Source organism: Salarias fasciatus, chromosome 16 (genome assembly GCF_902148845.1).
Source record: "Salarias fasciatus chromosome 16, fSalaFa1.1, whole genome shotgun sequence".
Lineage (NCBI taxonomy): Eukaryota > Metazoa > Chordata > Actinopteri > Blenniiformes > Blenniidae > Salarias > Salarias fasciatus.
In genome coordinates this window covers 17,971,167-17,990,899 of record NC_043760.1, presented here as the reverse complement: position 1 = coordinate 17,990,899, position 19,733 = coordinate 17,971,167, and the positions used below count along the sequence as shown (strand labels likewise).

The window sequence follows — 19,733 nt, the reverse complement described above, 5'->3', positions numbered from 1 at the left end:
TACTGCCTGTCGTTTGCACTGAAGTCATGTTTGTGTGTCATTGCTCTAGTAAAAAACACAACCTGATCACTTTGTAACCCCAGTTTCTGCACTTTTATTCAAAGTTCTTACTTCAGGTTTTTCAGGTGTGCATCTTCATCATTGGAAGCACAACATAAGCACACACTTTTAATATTTACACACTTTATTCCCACAGCAGTGTCAAAGCATTTGCCATTTAATGCCCTCTCAAGGTTGTGTGGGTACAACAGAGTGTGTATAAGAGAAAGGCAATGTCTCAGTTATGCTCCTCACCTCAGCACAGTGCAAGTTCTCAGTTCCTACAGACACTGGCTTCATTATCGCTGATGCATACTGTCTCATTTAGCTTATATGGAACAAACTGCTAACTGTGGGATTGTAAGACAATCTGCTTTAAAGTAATGACATGCATATTGATAGAAAATATCAACGTTTAACTAAATATTTCCCCAAATGCTCTTTTCACCAGTCGGCGGGAACTTTTTCTTTGTTGTAAGCTGAAATTGATACTGGAGGCCGGAATGTACTTTGAAGATGGTTAATTACAGTTATCTGTGAAATCTTTAAATCTTTTAAAACAGCAATGATGCTATTGATGAGATAATTGAAAAAAAAAGTAAAAATGCTATAACTTTTTAAACCATAATAGCAAGTTTCATGTAAAGTATCGGATTAGTTTCAGCAGCAACAGCTTTGCTTGGTGTTGGAGTAGAAAAAAAGAGAAAAAGAATCGTGTGACATTTCACAAAGTTGGGACATACTTTTTTTTTAGTCTTTGCAAAGAAAATGCAGGGAAACACACATTCCTGTCTTCAATTACCATCAAATTTGTAATAATTAGCCCTACTTTGCAGAGCTTGTAATATTTGGTGAGAAGCCAACTTCGTTATGTTGTTGAGGTGAAACGACTGTTGCCACATGGATATCTGAAAATCTAATTTATCAATTTTATTCAGGTGGCACAATGCTGACTGGAACTGAAAGCAGTCATTTCTTCCTCCAGTCTCAACAGGGCAGACTTTGCAGTTTTGTTCAGCTCTGTGGTTTAAATCATGTATTCTGTGCAGGTTGATTTACATGAAGTTTACTTCATTGAGTTTTCAGAGGTTTCATACTTAATTATTTTCACAAACAAACAATGAACAATGGAAATGAGCAGCAGAGGAGTCATTTTTCTCTTATTGGGCCCTGTGTTTTACTTCTTCTTTAACGACTCATAAATGTTTGAGCTCAGCATCATCATGACAGAGGTCGAGATTTATAATACGCAGTTCTGTTTGGAGATGAAATAAATAAACAGAAACCATGCATTTTGCTTTAGGTTCTTCTTGATAGCTACAATTATATTAAAATGCTTTCATCTCCTGTCTCTTACAGGCCTGACATGTTAAGCTTTAGCACAAAGTACTGCTTATTATTTGGTGACAACTATGGTTTTGCTTGGTAATTGGTCAGAAAAGATGTTATTAATATCATGTAGTGGGATTTACTGTCCACAACCTATGAAATTAGTCACCATTTTACATCAGGCAGGCTGTTTTTAAATTCTCCTTGGTTTTTCACTCAGTTTGAGATGTTTGAGTTTATTTATTTTAAGTCTTTCTTGATTTTAATGAGCTTCTGAGTTTTTTTTCTCATACTTTATTGTTTTTTGATGAGTTTCTGAGATTGAATACATTGTGGCGACGAGCAGTGACATGAAGGCAGGAGAAAAGACAGACAACTTCTCTCAGTCACCAGGGCTTTTATTTTGAAAAGCACACTGGGAAAACACACATGTGGCTCACAGGCCCCAAGTCACTGTGACAGCAACCCCATTCGTTCACAGTCTGACACATGAAATAACCAAAAATAACACCGGAACACGATAACAAGACAAATAACCATAACAAATAATAAAGGAACGATACAAACACAAATAAACATCTTCGCAGCCCCGAACAGGCCCAACCGAAGTCCTCCCAGCATGCCTAGCAGCATGCAGAACATAGCAGTGACCCATCGAGTTGCTACAATATTCTCGAGTTTGTGCTGCTGAAATCAGTTTAAGTTAAAAGCTGTAGCATTTTTTAATCTTTCTCGAAACTCTTGACTGGAAAACCATTGGAAACTGGAAATTCAATTCAATTCAGTTCAATTTAATTCTACTGTATTTATATAGCGGCAAATACAACAGGGTCATATAGAAACCGAGAAACAGAGAAAAAAACAGCAGTTCCACATGACTAAGCACAGGCAACTCTGGAAAGGTAAAAACTCTTTTTAAAAGGAAGAAACCTTTGCAGAACCAGGCTCAGAGGTGGCAGCTTTCTACTATTTCAGTTGGGGTGAGGGGATAGAAAGAGAGAAAATAATAAAACAGACAGATTGATTCTCTGAGTCAGGTCTGCAATGTTCCACTTGATGCAGGTGGATCAAGACAGGAGGTTTCAGATCATGAACCTCGGGGATCCTAGAGGGAGAGAGAGAGAGAGACGACAGGAGGAAGAGGGTTCATCGACTAGAAGAAAGGCCGTGCTTAATGACATGTAGTAGTGAAACATGTTGAGTGAGAAAGGAGAGAGGAGAAGCTCAGTGTTGGTCCTCCAGCAGTCTTAACATATAGCAGCTTCACTAATAAAATGGTCCAGGGAGGCCTGAACCAGACCTAACTGTAAGCTTCTCTCCTGCAAGTTCTTATCAGAACTCTTGCTGCAGCATTTTGAATCAGCCGAAGACATTTTAGGCAGTAGTTGGGGCCCCTTGACAACAGGGAACTACAATGCTCTATTCTGGAGGTAACAAATGCATGGATTAATTTCTCAGCATTGCTTTGGGTAAACATGTTCCTAATTTTAGAAATATTACCCCGGTGAGCTGGGTTTAGACCGTTGTGACACAGGTTAGTTTTACCCTACTGATGATGTATTGTTACAATAGTAATCCTGCAAAGAGTCAGACACAAGGGATGAGAGGAGAGAAAACACACCACAGGGGCAAAACAGAAACCAGACGACATGACAACATACACCTGTGCTGAAGCAAAGCAGAAACAAACAATGAGCCAACATGATGAGACTATAAACACAAGGGACCATGAAGTGATAACACATGAGGGAAATACACTGAAGACAATTCCTGAAGACATAAAGACATGAGCATAACAAGATCTACAGCAACTGTGAGGCCTAAAAACAACAAATATGAATTCTCAATAGAAATAGCAGAAAGCCACCACCTCTGAGCCTGGTTCTGCAAAGGTTTCTTCTTTTTAAAAGGGAGTTTTTCCTTTCGACAGTCGCTTATGGTTGCTCATGTGGATCTGTTGGGTTTTTCTCTGTGAAAGCAGCCAAGAAAAGACTAGGTTGTATTTGGCATTATATAAATTAAGCATTAAGCTGAACTGAACTAAATATAGGTTGAGCTGATCTAATTGTGATGTACTAATCAGGGGGAAAATGTCTTTAAATAGTCTAGTCAGGAATGGATCCAATGTACAAGTTGTAGATTTGCTTGAGGTTAAACTGATCTGCGATTTGACAGAGCTGTGACTGTTTGTCAGCTTGGCTATCATGCTAAAGAGAAACCTGGGGTTCTTATTTCCTTCCCTTAAAGAGGAAAAGTAGGCAGATTTTTTTATAGATTGGCAAACTTTCTCTATGGGCAGCACGAAACACATCTTGCTGAGTTAGATGCCTTTTCTTTTCAAATTTTTATGCTCATTTCCAGTAGCGGCAGGTGGCGCGGTGCACACCCGCGCATTCAAGGCACATTCCAAACAACACAACAGTTAGGCAACGATTATTTTTAAAAAACTGGTTTCTTCAACACTGCCCGCCTGGAATGCGCGGGTATGGAAACGAGCGCTTCCGCCAATGCGGAAGTGAATTAACGCCGCACCACCCGCCGCTGACGGTGTAGGCGAACGAAACAAGAGCTCCCGTCACCTGCGCCCCGCTCCACCGGCCGCTACTGCTCATGTCTTTATTGCTTTGAATTGATTGTTATACCTTGGAGCTAGCGTTGTTACCGGGGCTGATGTAGGCTCAAACGCGGAAGCAACAACAGACGGGATTGTGATCGTCAAGGTGGGTTTATTTAATATTCAAGCTGATCCGAGTCCAAAAGTAATCCTTGAGGACGGGAGGTACTGGGCCGAGAGACCAGGGCAGGGTAGAATGATCTGGACAAGGAAGGCCGATCTTCAGAACGGGCACAGAGTGCAGACGGAGGCAGGTGAGAGGCCGAGGCCAATGATCAGGGGAGGAAGGATTCCCGGCTGGACTGTCGGCAGGCTAAGGGGGAAAAAGACATGGGGTAAGCTGGGAAAAATGTCCACACTGGAAAAACATTCCACAAACTGACTCTACGTAGAAGGTGCTACGATCCAGCACTGGAGTGAGGTCTGAGGTCTGTTCAAATAGTCCTCTTCATCAGGGGAATGTGGCCTCCACTCCTAGTAGCAGTTGAACCTGATCGCAGAGATTAGCCCAGCCCTGACTTCCGTAAACACCACCTCAGCACCGCTCACCTGCACAGAGAAGGGAGAAACAAAGCAGGCCCGAGTGCCCCCATATGGCTGCAGAGGCACAGGGTGTGACAATCCTCCTCTGAGTTGTTTTTCTCTTCAGGGAACCAATGGAATCAAGTGTGGAGCGGAGTGAGTTCTATTTCATCCTTACTGACCACCAGAGGTGGTGCTAAAAGCACTGGAATGTTCCCGTAGTGTATGCGCGGTTCGAGTATGTATACCAACGTCACTCATGACCCCTGGGTGACCCAGGAACCACTATAAGTTCCAGCATCCAAACAAGGCTCGGTCCCTTTTTTCTTCTCGCGTTCAGTTCGAGGCTTGAAGATATGGGAAGTGCCTGTTTGGCATCACATAGCTCGGTTGCTGGGAGCCTTGTGACCGTGTTGGTTGGAGCTGCAGATGCCCTCCAAACGCTGCAACTCTAGCTGACCCATCTCATCAATCAATCAATCAATCAATTTATTTTTGTATAGCCCAGTATCACAACAACAGTTGCCTCAGAGGGCTTCAAGATGTTTCATTGGTTGGTAAAAATAAAAACAGTGAATAAGCATAATTTTAATATGTCAGATTCACAGTAACGAGACAAAACGAAGCAACCACCGCCTTAGACCCTCACATCCAGCAAGAAAAAACTCCAAAAACCCAGTGGGAAAAGAAGAAATCTTGGGGAGAACCACAGTATGGAGGGATCCCACTCCCAGGGACGGACAGCTTTGGCAACAGCTAGCATGAGACAATAAGAAGTAAAGCTTAGGACTATGTTGAGTACAGTCCGTTACTCATCTCCACTGCGGCGCTTGGACGTCGCTGCGGCGTGTCCGAGGTGAGATTTCTTGCAATCACCGGAATCACGGCAAGTTTGCCGTTTACTGTTTGGAAGTGCATGGGGCAGCGGGACGCTGACGCTCCCCTTGGTTTGTATGGCCGCTGGCCGTGGGTGTTAGCCCCGTTGGGAGCGCTTCTCCACCCCGTGGGTGCTCCTTTGTGCTTCCTCCACCTGGCTTGGCTACTCGAGCTGGGCTGGTGGATACGTGGTCGGTGTGGTTGGCCATGTCGGGGTTTCCCCGGTTACTGACCCCGCTGAGGCAGCGAGCCTTGGTAAGTGACTGCTGCGCTGTTAGCTTGGTTGCACTGCGAGTGTCGAAGGAGCTGCGCTATTTACGTTAGCTGCATGTTATGTCCGCGGCTCTTAGGAGGAGGATATGGAAGTAACATAAAACCCAGATTTTAAAGGTGAACAGAGGTGTTTAATAAATAGAAAGGATTACATAACAAACTAAGGGATAACATAAGCCAAACTCAACACAAAAAGAAGAAACAAGACTATTCCAAAGGTGATCCCTAACTAGTAATCAAAACAACACAAAATCACTGGCTAATCCAACACAATCCAGTACAACAACCACAGATCAATAGAGCCAGACAAGTGGGGAGCGACAGGCCACTGCACAGACACAGCCGCTCCCAGACTGATCCTCCCACCAGGCTTTTGAAGAGGAGGCTCCTCCTGTGGCCGCTTGATGATTGGGTGCCGTCGTGTCCTCACCGACTGTCAGGTGCTCCAACCAATAATTCAATTATCACCTTCATGGGCAACCTGAAGGTGAAACAGAGAGAGAAATCCCAGCCACACAAGCACACGCGCTCACACACAGACACACGCACCACAACTATACGGCGGCAGCCATAACACTGCACTATTTGCATTGTTACCTGCACTGTGAGCGCAGAGGGAGCTGCACTGCGAGTGCTGTGGATGTACCTCGCTGTTGTCGCCGGCTGCTGTGAGAGTTATTGTCTGGCTGGTCATACCAGCTCTTTGGCCCCGCTGAACGGGGTGCCGTGTTGGAGCAGGGAGTCTGCAAGATGAGTAGAAACCCCTGCCTAGTGGCCGTTCTCTCTTCTGGTTGTGGCCTCTGCACTTCGTGCCTGGTGTCTGGATTGGTTGTGCAGGCGGCGTACGCCCCCTTCCATCGATCTACCGCAGACAGGTTGTGGCATAAGGTAAGGGAGCCAGGTGATCAGAGATGGACAGCTCTCAGCATTGTGTTACCTGTGGGGTGTTGAGACTAAAATCAAAGTGAAATAAAGATGCTTGAAACTTGTAAGTCTCAGCACAGATTATTTTATTCAATTAAGATGATCAGATAGCGAAGGACTATGCTAATAATAAAATAAAAATACAGGATGTCCCGGACCATCAGCCCTGCGAGATCAGATCTCAGTCAGAACCCCAGGCTGAATGGCCCCGATCGATGGCAGAGGGCCAACCTTATACTTGGTTTTTGCATAATTAAAGTTGACCATATGACACTTTTCTTCTTCACAAGTTAGCAGTTATGCTTAAGATTTGCGATCCTGCAGACAGTTACAACACTCTCCTCCAGCTGGCTTGGGGCCTTTTACAACGGTCCAGCTCATCTGAGCAGGCCACATATGACCGGTACAATAGACTGACACATGGTTACACCATAGAAGGCAGCCTGAACTGGAGATAAACTGCCTCCTGGACTTCTGACCAGGTGTCAGTTCCTTATTCTGGCTGGTTCACACCTGATGTCTCTCAGGGCTGTGGTTTTTACGTTTTCACAAAGAGTTTAACTATGGTGACCTTTAGCCTATGCAGTCACAAGGCAAAAAAGCAGAATAATAGAATTGCAAAATCACAGTGTAGCCATTTAAATGGAACAGAAATATACAACAGGGGCCCCCCTAGTTTTTCACCAAAAAATTACCAACATGGCATGTGGCTTATTTCGGGAACGCGTTGGGCATCGTTAACAAGTAGGCCTTTGCAGGAGCGATGTTGTGTTTTTGCAGGAGACAGTCACCAGCTAACCTGTCGGGATACAACAAAAGGCGGCTCTAATGACTTACAAGTAATTACTTGCTTACTTATAAGTACTTTCTTACTTACTAATTTACATGTACTTACTTACGAGTTCTTACTTACAGTACTTAGTTACTTACTTAGAAGTACTTACTTACTTATGAGTACTTTCTTACGTACTTACTTCCTTATTTACTTACAAGTACTTACCTACAAGTGCTTACTTAAAAGTACTTAGTTACTTACTTAGAAGTACTTACTTATTTACAAGTACTCGCTTAAAAGTACGGACTTACAAATACTCACAAGTACGCGCTTACAAGTATTTACTTACTTACAAGTACTTACTTAATTACTTAAAAGTCCTTACTTACAAGTACTTTCTTACTTACTTACAAGTACATACCTACAAGTACGTACTTACAAGTAAGTATGTACTTGTAAATAAAAAAACATCCAGAAAATCCTAATACAAATGTCAGTCTCCTTCCATCTGGGGCTCCATGCCAGGTCTGGCCTTGTGGGTATCAATGATCATGAGAAAGTTTAGGGATCAGCCCAGATTGTAATGTTTACTGACCCGAGGAGAGCTGGGGCCACGCTGTCAAAGATCACCATCAGTATCACTTAATTTCATCATGGATGAAAACCCTGCAGTCCAGGATCTGAAATTTCCATAGAAGTGTTTCAGAGCATCTCTTGCTGCTTTACCCATAAAGAGGCCTTTTTACTTTTTATTCCAACCACAGAGCTCCTCATACTGTTCTTCCCACTGAGCCATTTGCACACATACAATAACTATGATGATACACTCTGCGACAGGAGAAGCTCAGGGTTTGATTACCTGCATTGAATATAATTCAGGCCTTGTACTGCCTTCATCTGGCTGTTCCTTTCAGTGAAAGTTAGCATGCGACTGAAATAACAAACATTCAGCTTTGAAACTGAAGCATTTTCCAAGCTACGGAGAATTGTATCAACATGTCAAGAGTAAAATCTATTCTGTTGAGGAAAGCAATCCTCTTTTCTCCCAAGGGGATTGTGATTTTTCCAAGAGGATCAATAAAATATCCAGTTTTTTATCCCACTGCTGACAGGTTACCACTATTTGTCATAGCGCAAGGCCCTGATTTTTGTTTTAGCAAATAAAAATGAGCTTAAACGCATAAAAGCATAATGAATTCAGTAATAACGGTGATGGTTGTTGTAGTATTTTAAGTATACAAAGAGGGGAACATGTCAGATCCCAGGAGGTGGAATAATGTGGTTACGTACATCCTGCTGGAGAAGTTAAAAGGCTTCACATACCCAATAGAGCTCACTGTGTGAGTCATCTGTGTGTGAACTTTCGCAAACTACTGAACAGGATCCTCTTCCCTCTTTTTATGTTTTGAAATAGTTACTAATCATGTTCTCTTTGTTTCATAGCACTGCTGTATTTTTATGACTGGCATCGAGTTTTGCAGGTTTGCAGACGTCGTGAATTAGAGATGGAGAACAGCACAGCCTACCTCCACTTCAACCTCACTATGTTCATGAAGCTGGGACACTACCGCTACGCAGCCTTCGTTTTCTGCCTCGTGCTCTACAGCTTCATTGTGTTTGCGAATGTCGTCATCATTCTGGTGATTCTCCGGGAGAACACCTTACACCAGCCCATGTATATCTTCATCACGTTTCTATCGCTGAACTCTCTGTATGGATCTGCTGGTTTCTTCCCCAGATTCCTCATGGATCTCCTCTCAGACACTCATTTGATCTCACGCCCGGCTTGTTTCACTCAGATCTACATCATTTACACCTACGCCCCCTATGAACTCACCATCCTGAGCATCATGGCGTATGACAGATACGTCGCCGTGTGCCACCCTCTGCATTATCACAGGAAGATGGACCGTAAAACTGTTTCTGTTCTGACATTCGTTGCGTTGGTCTCTCCAGCCTGTTACCTTGTAATCACTCTTGATGCTGGGATCAGAGTCCCGTTATGTGGCAACAAAATACACAAGCTGTATTGCGCGACCTGGAACATAGTGAAACTCTCATGCGATTCCTCTGTGGTTAACAGTATCGCTGCGACGCTCGGGGCCATTGTTATCGCCTTCGTTCCCTTCAGCTTCATTTTTTACACCTACCTTCGAATTGTGCTCGCTTGTTGGAAAAACTCATCAGAGGTGAGAGGAAAAGTGTTGCAGAGCTGTGTTCCTCATGTAATTTCATTTGCCATTTATTCCTTGACCTCATTTAGTGATACAGCTCTAAGCAGACAGAACCTTAAAGAGGTGAATCCATATGTGGCCATCATTCTGTCGCTGGAGTTTATTGTCCTTCCTCCGGTTTTGAACCCGCTTGTGTATGGCCTCAAACTCCCAGAGATCAGAAGAAACATTTTGAGGTTGTTAAAGCTTAAAAGGAAATCATGTCGAATATTTCAGGAGCCCAAACATGTCCACTGACTGTTTTCATTCATGAAGCAGAGACAAATGAACTTTTATCCACATGCAGATGTGACACACTGATTGTCACAGGCTTCATATCAGATCAACATGTGGTTCATGTGCAACATTTGCTCCCAGCATGCATTCTGCTGAATCATTTTCATTTGAGACGCAGGATGTTAAGACTTTCATCACATGATTGAAGAGACAAAATGATTCCTTTAGCCTTGTAAGTGTTGATGTTTCTGACTTTTTTACAGTAAAATTCACAAAAGTGACAGGTGGTTGTGTAGAAAACAGCTTGGTCGACACTAAAAAGGAGCTCTGTAAATATCAAACACAACTTTAGCTGTAATTTTACTTCCTTTCTGTAAAGCATTTTCCATTTTACTGTAGTTATTGTTCTGTTTATTTCGTATAAACAACATATAGGCATTTTATATGATATATTCAATTTGAAATAAGGATGTCAGCATTTGGACACAGCATTCATACATATATAATATAATATACGTACTTAATTTTTTTCAGTTATTCTTCCTTTTAGTTTTTAGTGTCAGTCATTAGTGAATGCATTCATGTTGCATTTTATTGACTGAAAGGTGAAGGCTTCACTGATGGATAAAAAGTCTGAAAAATGAGGATAACTTTGTAGATTTTCTTTTCAAAATTCAGACCTGAGGCTGCTGTGAGCAGTGATTTATTTACATGGCTTTTTTTTCTTTTTTTTTCCCACTGAAGGCGCTGAAGCAGGGGAGCTGGTACAATACACACATTTACAGTTTTGGGCTGTTTCAATGTTTGACTAAACCAACTGGAAAAAAACAAAAAACAACAACAACAACAACAACAACAAAAAAACAATTATACATCGATACCAGACACAACAGTTTTCTTTCTCTCTCTCTCTGTAAATACATTTATTTATACATTTATGGTTTTTACTTACAGAAAACAAATGTGTGGGTATCAAGTAGAGAAACGAGATCATTGGTATATCCTTTAAAAGAATGAGTGCAAACTATAAAACACTGGAGTAAATTCATATTTAAATTTGTATCAACAAAGCAATAAAACTTGGTAAGTGTTTCACCTTGCATACAGTTTTGCATTATGGCTTTTGTATAGTTTTATTTGGTCTTTACTGTATTATTACACACTCATGGCCTGACGTTTCTGTCAGTGAAAGGTGGACACACTTTCTAGATAAATTTAAAAAAAAAAAAAATTGAACGAGAAGGTGTGTTCAAACCTTAGATTCCTGACATACAGACGAGGATAATTTGTGCTTAATTTTTCCTGAGAAGTGTCAACAGTAAGTAAGTATTTAAAAAGTGATGCTGAAAAAGAATGCTGCCTCAGTGTCATTTTGAGTAAATTATATATTTTACATATAATGGAAAAAAAGATAATATAAATCATAAAGGAGACATACAGTACTTCTTGTTATTCTGCTCATTTCAGTGGAAATCTTCTGTAATGTTTACAACTCCCCCAGATTCATTGCAGCTCACTGATTGGATTGTCTGAATATCCATATTCATGGCGACTTTTGAATGAAGCCAATGAGAATCCTTTACACAAAATAAATGATGTTACAGTCACTCTTTGAATCTGTCTCCAATTGATTTCCAGGGTTTTCTAATATTCTGTGTTGTTCTGTCTTTCTAATACGATGCACAATGCTTCAGTGATCACTATGCTGACTCTGTCTGGGTTGGGTGAGATGGCGAACCACAGACTTCTTCTCTTTGTTTTGACTTTTCTGTGCTACTGTGTGATTTGGCTGGTAAATGTCACAATTATTGTGACAATCATTATAGATAAAAACCTCCACGGACCCATGTACATCTTCCTCTGTACCTTGTGCATCAACAGTCTTTATGGGACGGCAGGCTTTTACCCAAAATTCCTCAAGGACATATTATCCACTGCTCAAGTGATTTCTCTGACCGGGTGCCTTGCTCAGGGCTTCGTGCTGCACTCCTCAGCCTGCGCTGACTTCTCCTTCCTGGCTCTGATGGCTTATGACAGATACGTCGCGATATGTCGCCCTCTGTCATACCACTCTGTAATGACCAAAAGGAAGATTATTATATTTGTGTTCTTTGCGTGGTTAATTCCTTTGTATCTGGTGTTCATGAGCAGCATCACCGCTCCAACGTCGGGGTTCTGCGGCTCACACATACCCAAGGTTTACTGTGTGAACCATTTAGTCCATAACATAGCCTGCACAGTGTCCCTGGCTAAAGTTATTATTCCAGCTTTTAATTATACGTTTTATTTCTGTCATTTCCTGTTAATTTTTTGGTCTTATTTATATCTTATCAAGACATGCAAAACATCCAAGGAGGGCAGGAGGAAGTTCATGCAGACATGTGTTCCACACCTCGTGTGTTTATTGACTGTGACTGGGTGTTTGCTTTTTGACCTTTTGTACATGCGATTTGGCTCCAAGGAGATTTCGCAAAATCTTCAGAATTTCATGGCGATAGAGTTTCTCCTGATCCCTCCAATAGCCAATCCCATCATCTACGGCCTAAAACTGACCAAAATAAGGAACAGGATCTTTCAGTACGTGAGTGGCTTCATCTCACAGTGAGGCGCAGACTTTCAGTCAGACTTGTACGGATCTGAAGATCAATATATTACTCAATAACAACTTCGGCACTTGCCACCATTTCAGCTTTCATGGGACTTATTGAATGTAAACACTGATTTAGATGCAGAGTCTGACTGACAGAGTCTGTGTGCTCACCATTTCCTCAGCCAGTCCAAGTCTGTGTGTGTGTGTGTGTGTGTGTGTGTGTGTGTGTGTGTGTCTGTGCGTGCGTGCGAGCGCGCGCGTGCGTGTGTGCCTTTGCCCACAGCTGACTTACAGAAGATGGATGTAATTTGAACAAAACATCTATTTAGAGCTAGATGTATGGTTTACCTGCTTCATTAAGTGTAAATAATTCAAATCCCACCTGTTTTTGAAGAAAATGCCTGAAATTTCATTCAGAAGTTTGAATGTAGTATTGTTTTGTAAAATGTACTGGAAATACCAAACATCTAAAAAATATGATGTGCACCGCCACACAGGAAAATGTTTGATTTTATATCTTGATTTGATCCAGTTTGAGTGCCATCGACTTTAAGTCTTGTATAGATAATCTGAGATCTGGGAAAAAAGAGATCTGACCTTTGACCCCAATTACAGACGTGCAAAATATAAGTAAACTGAATATTCAGATGTTTTCTAAAGACTTACAAATATTAAATGTTTATTAAAATTAGAATTAATTAAAAAAATGTAAATGTAACAACTTTAAGATGTTTTGTTTTTACGTTTTTCTTTGATTGTCTTTCATTTTAAAGTCGGGACAGGAGTCTCAGTGATCTTTGACATGTTGGACGTGTCTTTATTCTGAGGAGGTAAACTGTGTTTTGTGAGAACCAGCACCTCCTCACTTTTAAGAAAAATAAAGGAGCAATGGAATGAAATTTAAGATGGTGGTCCATGTGTTTAAGATCTTGTCTGGTAATCTCTAGATAAATTCTGGATTTTAATATGCTCTCCATCCATTCTCTTTACTGCTTTATCTAAGTTAGGGTAGTGGGTCGCTGGAGCTGATCACAGCCTGTATTGATTGACGGCAGAGTCAGTCACCCCCCAGGACAGGTTAGAGTCACCACTTTCGGACTGTGAGTCCCCAAAAGAAAGCTCACACATGCATCAGAAGAACATGCAGACTACACCGCAGTGTGGCCTTAACTTAACTTCAATAAGAAAATCACACTGAAACGCATTTGGGAAATTTCACCTATGTACAAAATCCCTATGCCAGGAGTGCCAAGCGCTTATTGATTAATTATCATCATGCATTCACAAAGCTTCACAATAAAACTCCAGGAAGTAAAGTGAAGTGAAGTCACCCCCTGAGAGTTTCAGTACAAATCGAAACCTGTGTACTGACTTGCTGTCTCCTGTCGCCTGAGGTCATCAGAGAGGTAATTTAACTGGAGCGTCAAACGCTGGAGGGCCAGACCGACTCAGCTCAGACTGTCAGCCACCTGTCCTGTTTCCTGAAGTCAACCCGTTTAAAGGAATACTCCACCCAAAAAACGGTTTGGCCTCATTTTCTACTCACCCTCATGCTGAGAAACACTCTGGAGCACTGTTTTGATGTGTCAAATGCAGCTGGAGAACTTGGGGGATTTTCATTGTCAACAAACAGGCACCGACAGAGCCCGAAAGAAAAAACGGTCCATAAAGTCCACAAAACATGTCCATTTTCCTTCATACTTCTCGTCCACTGTAATCCCAGTGTCCTGAGCGGGTAACGTCCATAATTAATTCTTAACGAGGTCATTTAGTACATTTTAAGAGCCTAAACAGTGCTCTCTTGTGCTTCCCCAGTGCACGTCTGCTCGCACACCCTGAACTACGGAGGCCGCGGCAGACTAAGCCAGACGCTTGCGCGCTTTCAGCGACTACTTTTCTAAATTACAAGCGTAGAAGAAGAAGTTCCGCTGTTTATATTCTGCTGTGAGTGACCGAGCTGTGAACAATCAGAAAAGTGACTGGCTACTGTTTTAAAGCTTTGACTTCGGTGTCCTGCTGAAAGCGCACAAGCGTCTGGCTTGGTCTGCCGTGGCCTCCGTAGTTCAGGCTGCGCGCACAGACGTGCACTGGGGAAGTACAAGAGAGCACTGTTTAGGCTCTTAAAATGTACTAAATGACCTCGTTAAGAATTAATTATGGACGTTACCCGCTCGGGACACTTGGATTACAGCGGACGAGAAGTATGAAGGAAAATGGGCACGTTTTGTGGACGAAAATCCCCCAAGTTCTCCAGCTGCATTTGACACATCAAAATAGTGCTCCAGAGTGTTTCTCAGCATGAGGGTGAGTAGAAAATGAGGCCAAATCATTTTTTGGGAGGAGTATTCCTTTAATCCCTTTACGATGGAGACACAGAGAGATTTCAGTTTTAACTGAACAGCAGATCTGTAATTACACAAGTTAGATGGATAATGTTTCCATGCAGAAATATTTTACACTTTCAGGACTGAATTATGCAGCGCAGCACAGGATCCCTCATGCTGGGGCTATACAGTGTAGAGGCGTGTCCCCTGGGTGGCGGATAGGGGTGTTCTCCTTCGGGGGGGTTGCACCTGAATAAAACAGAATAGGGTGCCGTGGACCAACAGAGCCAAGGAGAGGGACAACTCTGACTCCACACCCGGGTAGACAGAGCTCGTCAGCCTTGGTAAGCAGTCTGTCTAGGAGAAGGGCAACTTCGACTACAAACCCCAGCGTGCCGGTATGCTGTGAGGTGGCAGCCCCACCAACCGGCTATCCTGAGGAGGGCCAACAACCCACCCAGGAGAAACCCCCCTTTTTACGAAACTGACCAGAGAAAGAAGCCGGATGGACCCACACAGTAACGGACCTGAGCCTGCCCCCGACCAACAAGTATGGACTGACCTTTGTCATAGGACCCGTGTTGCCACATGGAATGTCCAGACACTCCTTCGCCCTGGAGCTGCCACTCTGCTGTACCGAGAGCTCTTCCGCTACAACATCTCCCTGGCAGGGCTCTGTGAGGTCCGATGGCAAGGTAATGGCAAAACAACAGAAGGTGACCATTACTACATCAGGAGTGGCCCCAAGAGCTGGACTGGCCTTTATGCCGTGGCTCTTGCTATTCTAAAAGCCCTCCGGAGGTCTCTCATCAGCTGGACACCCCTTAGCGACGGGCTATTGTCTGCTCGCTTTCTCCACCACCAAGGCAGGATGACAGTGGTTGTCGCCTATGCCCCCACGGCTGTCGCTGATGAGGATGGAAGGACGCTTTCTTTGACCAATTCCACCAGGCTGTCAGCCAAGCTCCACCACACAACGTCACCATCATTCTCATGGATGCCAACGCCACTCTATCCAGCAACAATCAGTCCCTGGCTCACCTGTCGGCACCACCTTCATCGACAGGAAAACAAATGACAATGGCAAGCGCCTCCTCCTCCTCTGCCACCATAACAGCCCCTGCATTGCTGACACCTGGTTTCCTCGGAAACAAATCCATCACTGGACATGGTACAGCCCAGATGGCAAAACCAGGAAGGCGCTGAACCACATCCTCATTTCTCGACGCTGAAAGTCATTTGTCACCAACTGCCGGGTGTACAGAGGAGCACAGCTTGGCAACACAGACTCAACGACCCCAACATCACCACACACTTCAGTCGCTCCATCCACTGCACTCTTGATGCCCTGGACCCCGACAGTGACAGATTGGGTGACCTTCAAGGACAGTGTCCTCCAGTCTGCTCACAATGTCCTCGTACGCTCACGACTGTCCCTGAGAAAGCTCTGGATATCAGAGAGGACACTAAACATCATTGACCAGCGACGTGAGGCCCGGCTCCTAGGCGAGTACCGGCGACTGAACCGCCTGCGCAATGTGGCCATTGCTGAGGATAGGGAGAGGTTCTGGGAAGCAGAAGCCCAACAACTTGAGTCCGCAGCCAACAACAATAATTTGTGCCGTGTATTCAGTCTACTGTGCCAAGCCTTTAGCGGTCCACACATAAAGACAGCCTTGGAAAAAGATTCTGACAGTAATCTCATCACAACTAAAGCCAACTGCCTCGAGCGCTGGAAGGAACACTTTAGCCTCCTCCTGCAGCACAGCACCATCCCAGCTGATCGCACGAGGGAAGCCCTGGACCTGATGGCTTGATGTCATTGCGGGTGACCTCCAACAACACGGAGTTGCTGTGGAGGATGCAGAGCAGCTGGCACAAGATCGCCAGCAATGGAAAAATCTGGCTCAACGCACCGGGACGGGATACTCTGACCCTCGCTGGAGCACTAAGTAAGTAAGTAAGTAAGCACAGGATCGTCCTGTTTGCTCTCACTCTGCTGTGCTACTCTGTGATATGGATGGTGAATGCCGCCCTCATCCTGACCATCATTGTGGACTGAAAACTCCACGAGCCCATGTACATTTTCCTCTGCAATCTGTGCATCAGTGGACTCTATGGGACGGCGGGCTTTTACCCTAAATTCCTCCTGGATCTGCTGTCCCCCTCTCACATCATCTCGTACACTGAGTAGCTCCTGCAGAGCTTCGTCATACACTCGTCTGGAAGTGATTTATTGATCCTGACTGTGATGGCCTTCGACAGATACATGGCGATCTGCTACCCGCTCAAGTACCACTCAGTGATGATCAGACAAAGAATTATCCTGTTAGTGGCCTTCTCCTGGTTCTTAAAACTTTTCTGCATGTTCAGCAACACAATGTCGGTTTTTCAAATTAAGCTGTGTGGCTCTCTCATTCCCAAAATTTACTGTTCAAACAGTAAACTGGCAGCGTCTCTATAGCAAGCAACAGCATCACATACTTTAACATTGTCATCAATACTTTTCATTTACTCTTTGTGCTTTGGTCGTATTTGTATCTGGTCCACAAGTGTCTCGGATCCAAAGAGAACAAAAAGAAGTTTTCACAAACTTGTGTCCCACATTTAGTGTCTTTGTTGAACTTTTGCTTTGCTGTGTTTTTTGACATGATGTACTCCCGATTCGGGTTGGGGATGTTGCCACTGGGTATGCAGAACTTCATGGCAATAGAAAATCTTGTTATTCCTCCAATTGTGAATCCTCTCGTGTACGGATTTAATCTGATCAAAATTCGAAGTAGGATTTCTGGTTTATGGAGGAGCAAGAAACGGGCGTCATCCGACATGTTACCAGTGAAACATGGGATTGTTAGAGATGTCATCTCTTAATACTGCCTGTTGTTTGCACTGAAGTCGTGTTTGTGTGTCATTGTTCTAGTAAAAACCAGGCCAAGAATCTCCTGCCAAGGACAGGGTGGGACTGGAGGGTGCCCCCTGCCTGCAGTAAAGCGTCGGGCCCGTTGGGAATCGGCCACGGGTCTCTGACTGTCAACTAGATCAGGTTCGGGAACCACTGGGCGTTTGAGGTGTCCGGGGCCACCACAATCACGTGGAGGCTCTGCACCCTCACCCTGTGCAGCAATGGGGCCAAGAGGCGGGTTTCCTCCAAAAGGAGGAAATGCATACAGGAGGCCCGGAGGCCAGACCCTGTGCGTGAAGGCGTCTACCCCGAGAGGGGGTCCGTCTGACAACCTGAGCAAGAACCAGAGTGGGCACTGTGCATTCTTTGCACTGGCGAAAAGGTCTGCCACTGGGTAGCCGAACCTGCGGCAGAGTCGGGCTGCCACCCACGGGGACAGACCCCATTCGTCGTGGAGGGGCCTCCCTGGGACATCCTGTCCGCGCTGACATTGAGAGCCCCGGGCACGTGTCGTGCTCTCAGAGAGGACAGGTGCCGGTCCACCCACAGCAGCATCTCCGCTGCCTTGCGATGTAGTGGGGGAGACCGCGTCCCCCCCTGCCTGTTCAGGTTCGCCACCACCGTGGTGTTGTCCGACCTGACGAGCACACGGCTGTTCCACAGCCTGGCTCGGAAATGGAGCAGAACCCGCTGCACCGCCGTCATTTCCAGCACATTGATGTGAATGGGCACGGAGTGCCAGGCACCGCCCACCGCAAGGTGGCCCAGGGTGCCTCCCCATCCTGCGAGAGACGCATCCGTGAACACCTCGACGTGATGCGACATGCAACCCATGGGAACTCCCTGCATAAGGAGAGCAGGATCCATCCAGAAGAGGAGATCCTGATGCACCTGAGGTGGGATCGAGACCTTTCTGTGTCTGTCCCGCTTCCCCAAGAGGTGGAGGTGACTGAACCACCATTGGAGCCTGCGCATGTGCAGGAGGCCCAACCAAACCACCGGGTGGGCCGCAGCCATCAGTCCCAGAACGGTCCTGATCAGGTGGATCCGGGCTACGGGCACCACTATCAGGGACCTCCGGGTCTCCAAAGAGAGGTGAGCCGTCATGGTGAGAGCATCCAGCTCCAACCCCAGATAAACTGTCTGCTGAGCTGGGGTGAGTGCACTCTTGTCCCAGTTCACCACGAACCCCAAGAGCTCGATGTGGTGCAGGACCTGGGCCGTATGCTCCACTGCCTCCTGATATGAGGGCACTAGAATCAGCCAGTTGTCAATGTAAGTGAGGATCCTCAGACTACGATGACGGAGGGGCTCCAGCGTGGCCTCGACACACTTGGTGAAGGTGTGCGGAGTGAGAGAGTAGCCAAAGGGGAGCTGGTTGTATTGAAAATACCGGTCTCCCACGGCGAACCTGAAGAAGCTCCTGTGCCTCCTCAGAATGGGGATGTGAAAGTAGGTGTCGGTGAGATTGACTGACGTCATCCAGTCCCTGGGACGGACGCCAGGCGGTGTTTGATCGTCAGCATACGGAACCTCTTGGTGGCCACATGAGCGTTCAGGACCCGCAAGTCCAGAATGGGTCTCATCCCGCCGCTCTTCTTGGGAACCAAGAAATAGGGGGAGTTAAAACCCCCCTCCGCACTCAGCTGCATTACCGCGCCCCGGCGTAAGAGCGAGGACACCTCTGCTTCGAATGCACCACCCCCACAGGGCACACGAGCCGCATACGAAGGATCCCGTTGAAAAGAGGCGGGTGACACGCGAACTGCAGGGTGTAACCGCATCTCAGCGTCCTGGACAGCCAGGGTGAGAGCGGTGAGAGCATCACACACCATTTCTGGAAGTGCAGCGTCAGCGGCTGTACCACGACCATGGAACGGGGGGGCGGCCCACCCGCCCTCCCGGCCTCGGAAGGGGCTCGGAAGGGGCCCCCGGCGAAAGGACTGCGGACGGGGCGTCCCAAGAAGTGCACGGGCGGCCGCCCTGGGGCCGCGCACCAGTGCTTTGTTGTAGCCAAAGCTGGTGGAGGCGGCGTGATCCCGAGACATTTCAGGCCGCTAGCTTCACCAATGATGCCGGGGCCCGAGCGCACGACAGCGGGGATGTGAGCTGGCA

At 45.4% G+C, this 19,733-nt stretch overlaps 2 protein-coding genes and 1 pseudogene across 2 annotated transcripts; all 3 read left to right on the top strand.

The window, feature by feature from the left end:
• Positions 1-8,857: 8,857 nt before the first annotated feature.
• On the top strand, positions 8,858-9,823 carry LOC115403454 (olfactory receptor 10A3-like). The gene has a single exon (XM_030112347.1). The coding sequence runs from the start codon at positions 8,858-8,860 to the stop codon at positions 9,821-9,823; it is 966 nt and encodes a 321-aa protein (XP_029968207.1).
• Positions 9,824-11,480: 1,657 nt separating this feature from the next.
• On the top strand, positions 11,481-12,407 carry LOC115403278 (olfactory receptor 142-like). Its single transcript, XM_030112139.1, has one exon. The coding sequence runs from the start codon at positions 11,481-11,483 to the stop codon at positions 12,405-12,407; it is 927 nt and encodes a 308-aa protein (XP_029967999.1).
• A 2,814-nt stretch (positions 12,408-15,221) lies between these two features.
• On the top strand, positions 15,222-17,754 carry LOC115403453 (olfactory receptor 13C4-like; annotated as a pseudogene).
• Positions 17,755-19,733: the final 1,979 nt, after the last annotated feature.

Bases quoted from the DNA above. Each gene is read 5' to 3' on its own strand.
- LOC115403454 (XM_030112347.1), top strand. From the start codon at position 8,858: ATGGAGAACAGCACAGCCTACCTCCACTTCAACCTCACTATGTTCATG.
- LOC115403278 (XM_030112139.1), top strand. From the start codon at position 11,481: ATGCACAATGCTTCAGTGATCACTATGCTGACTCTGTCTGGGTTGGGT.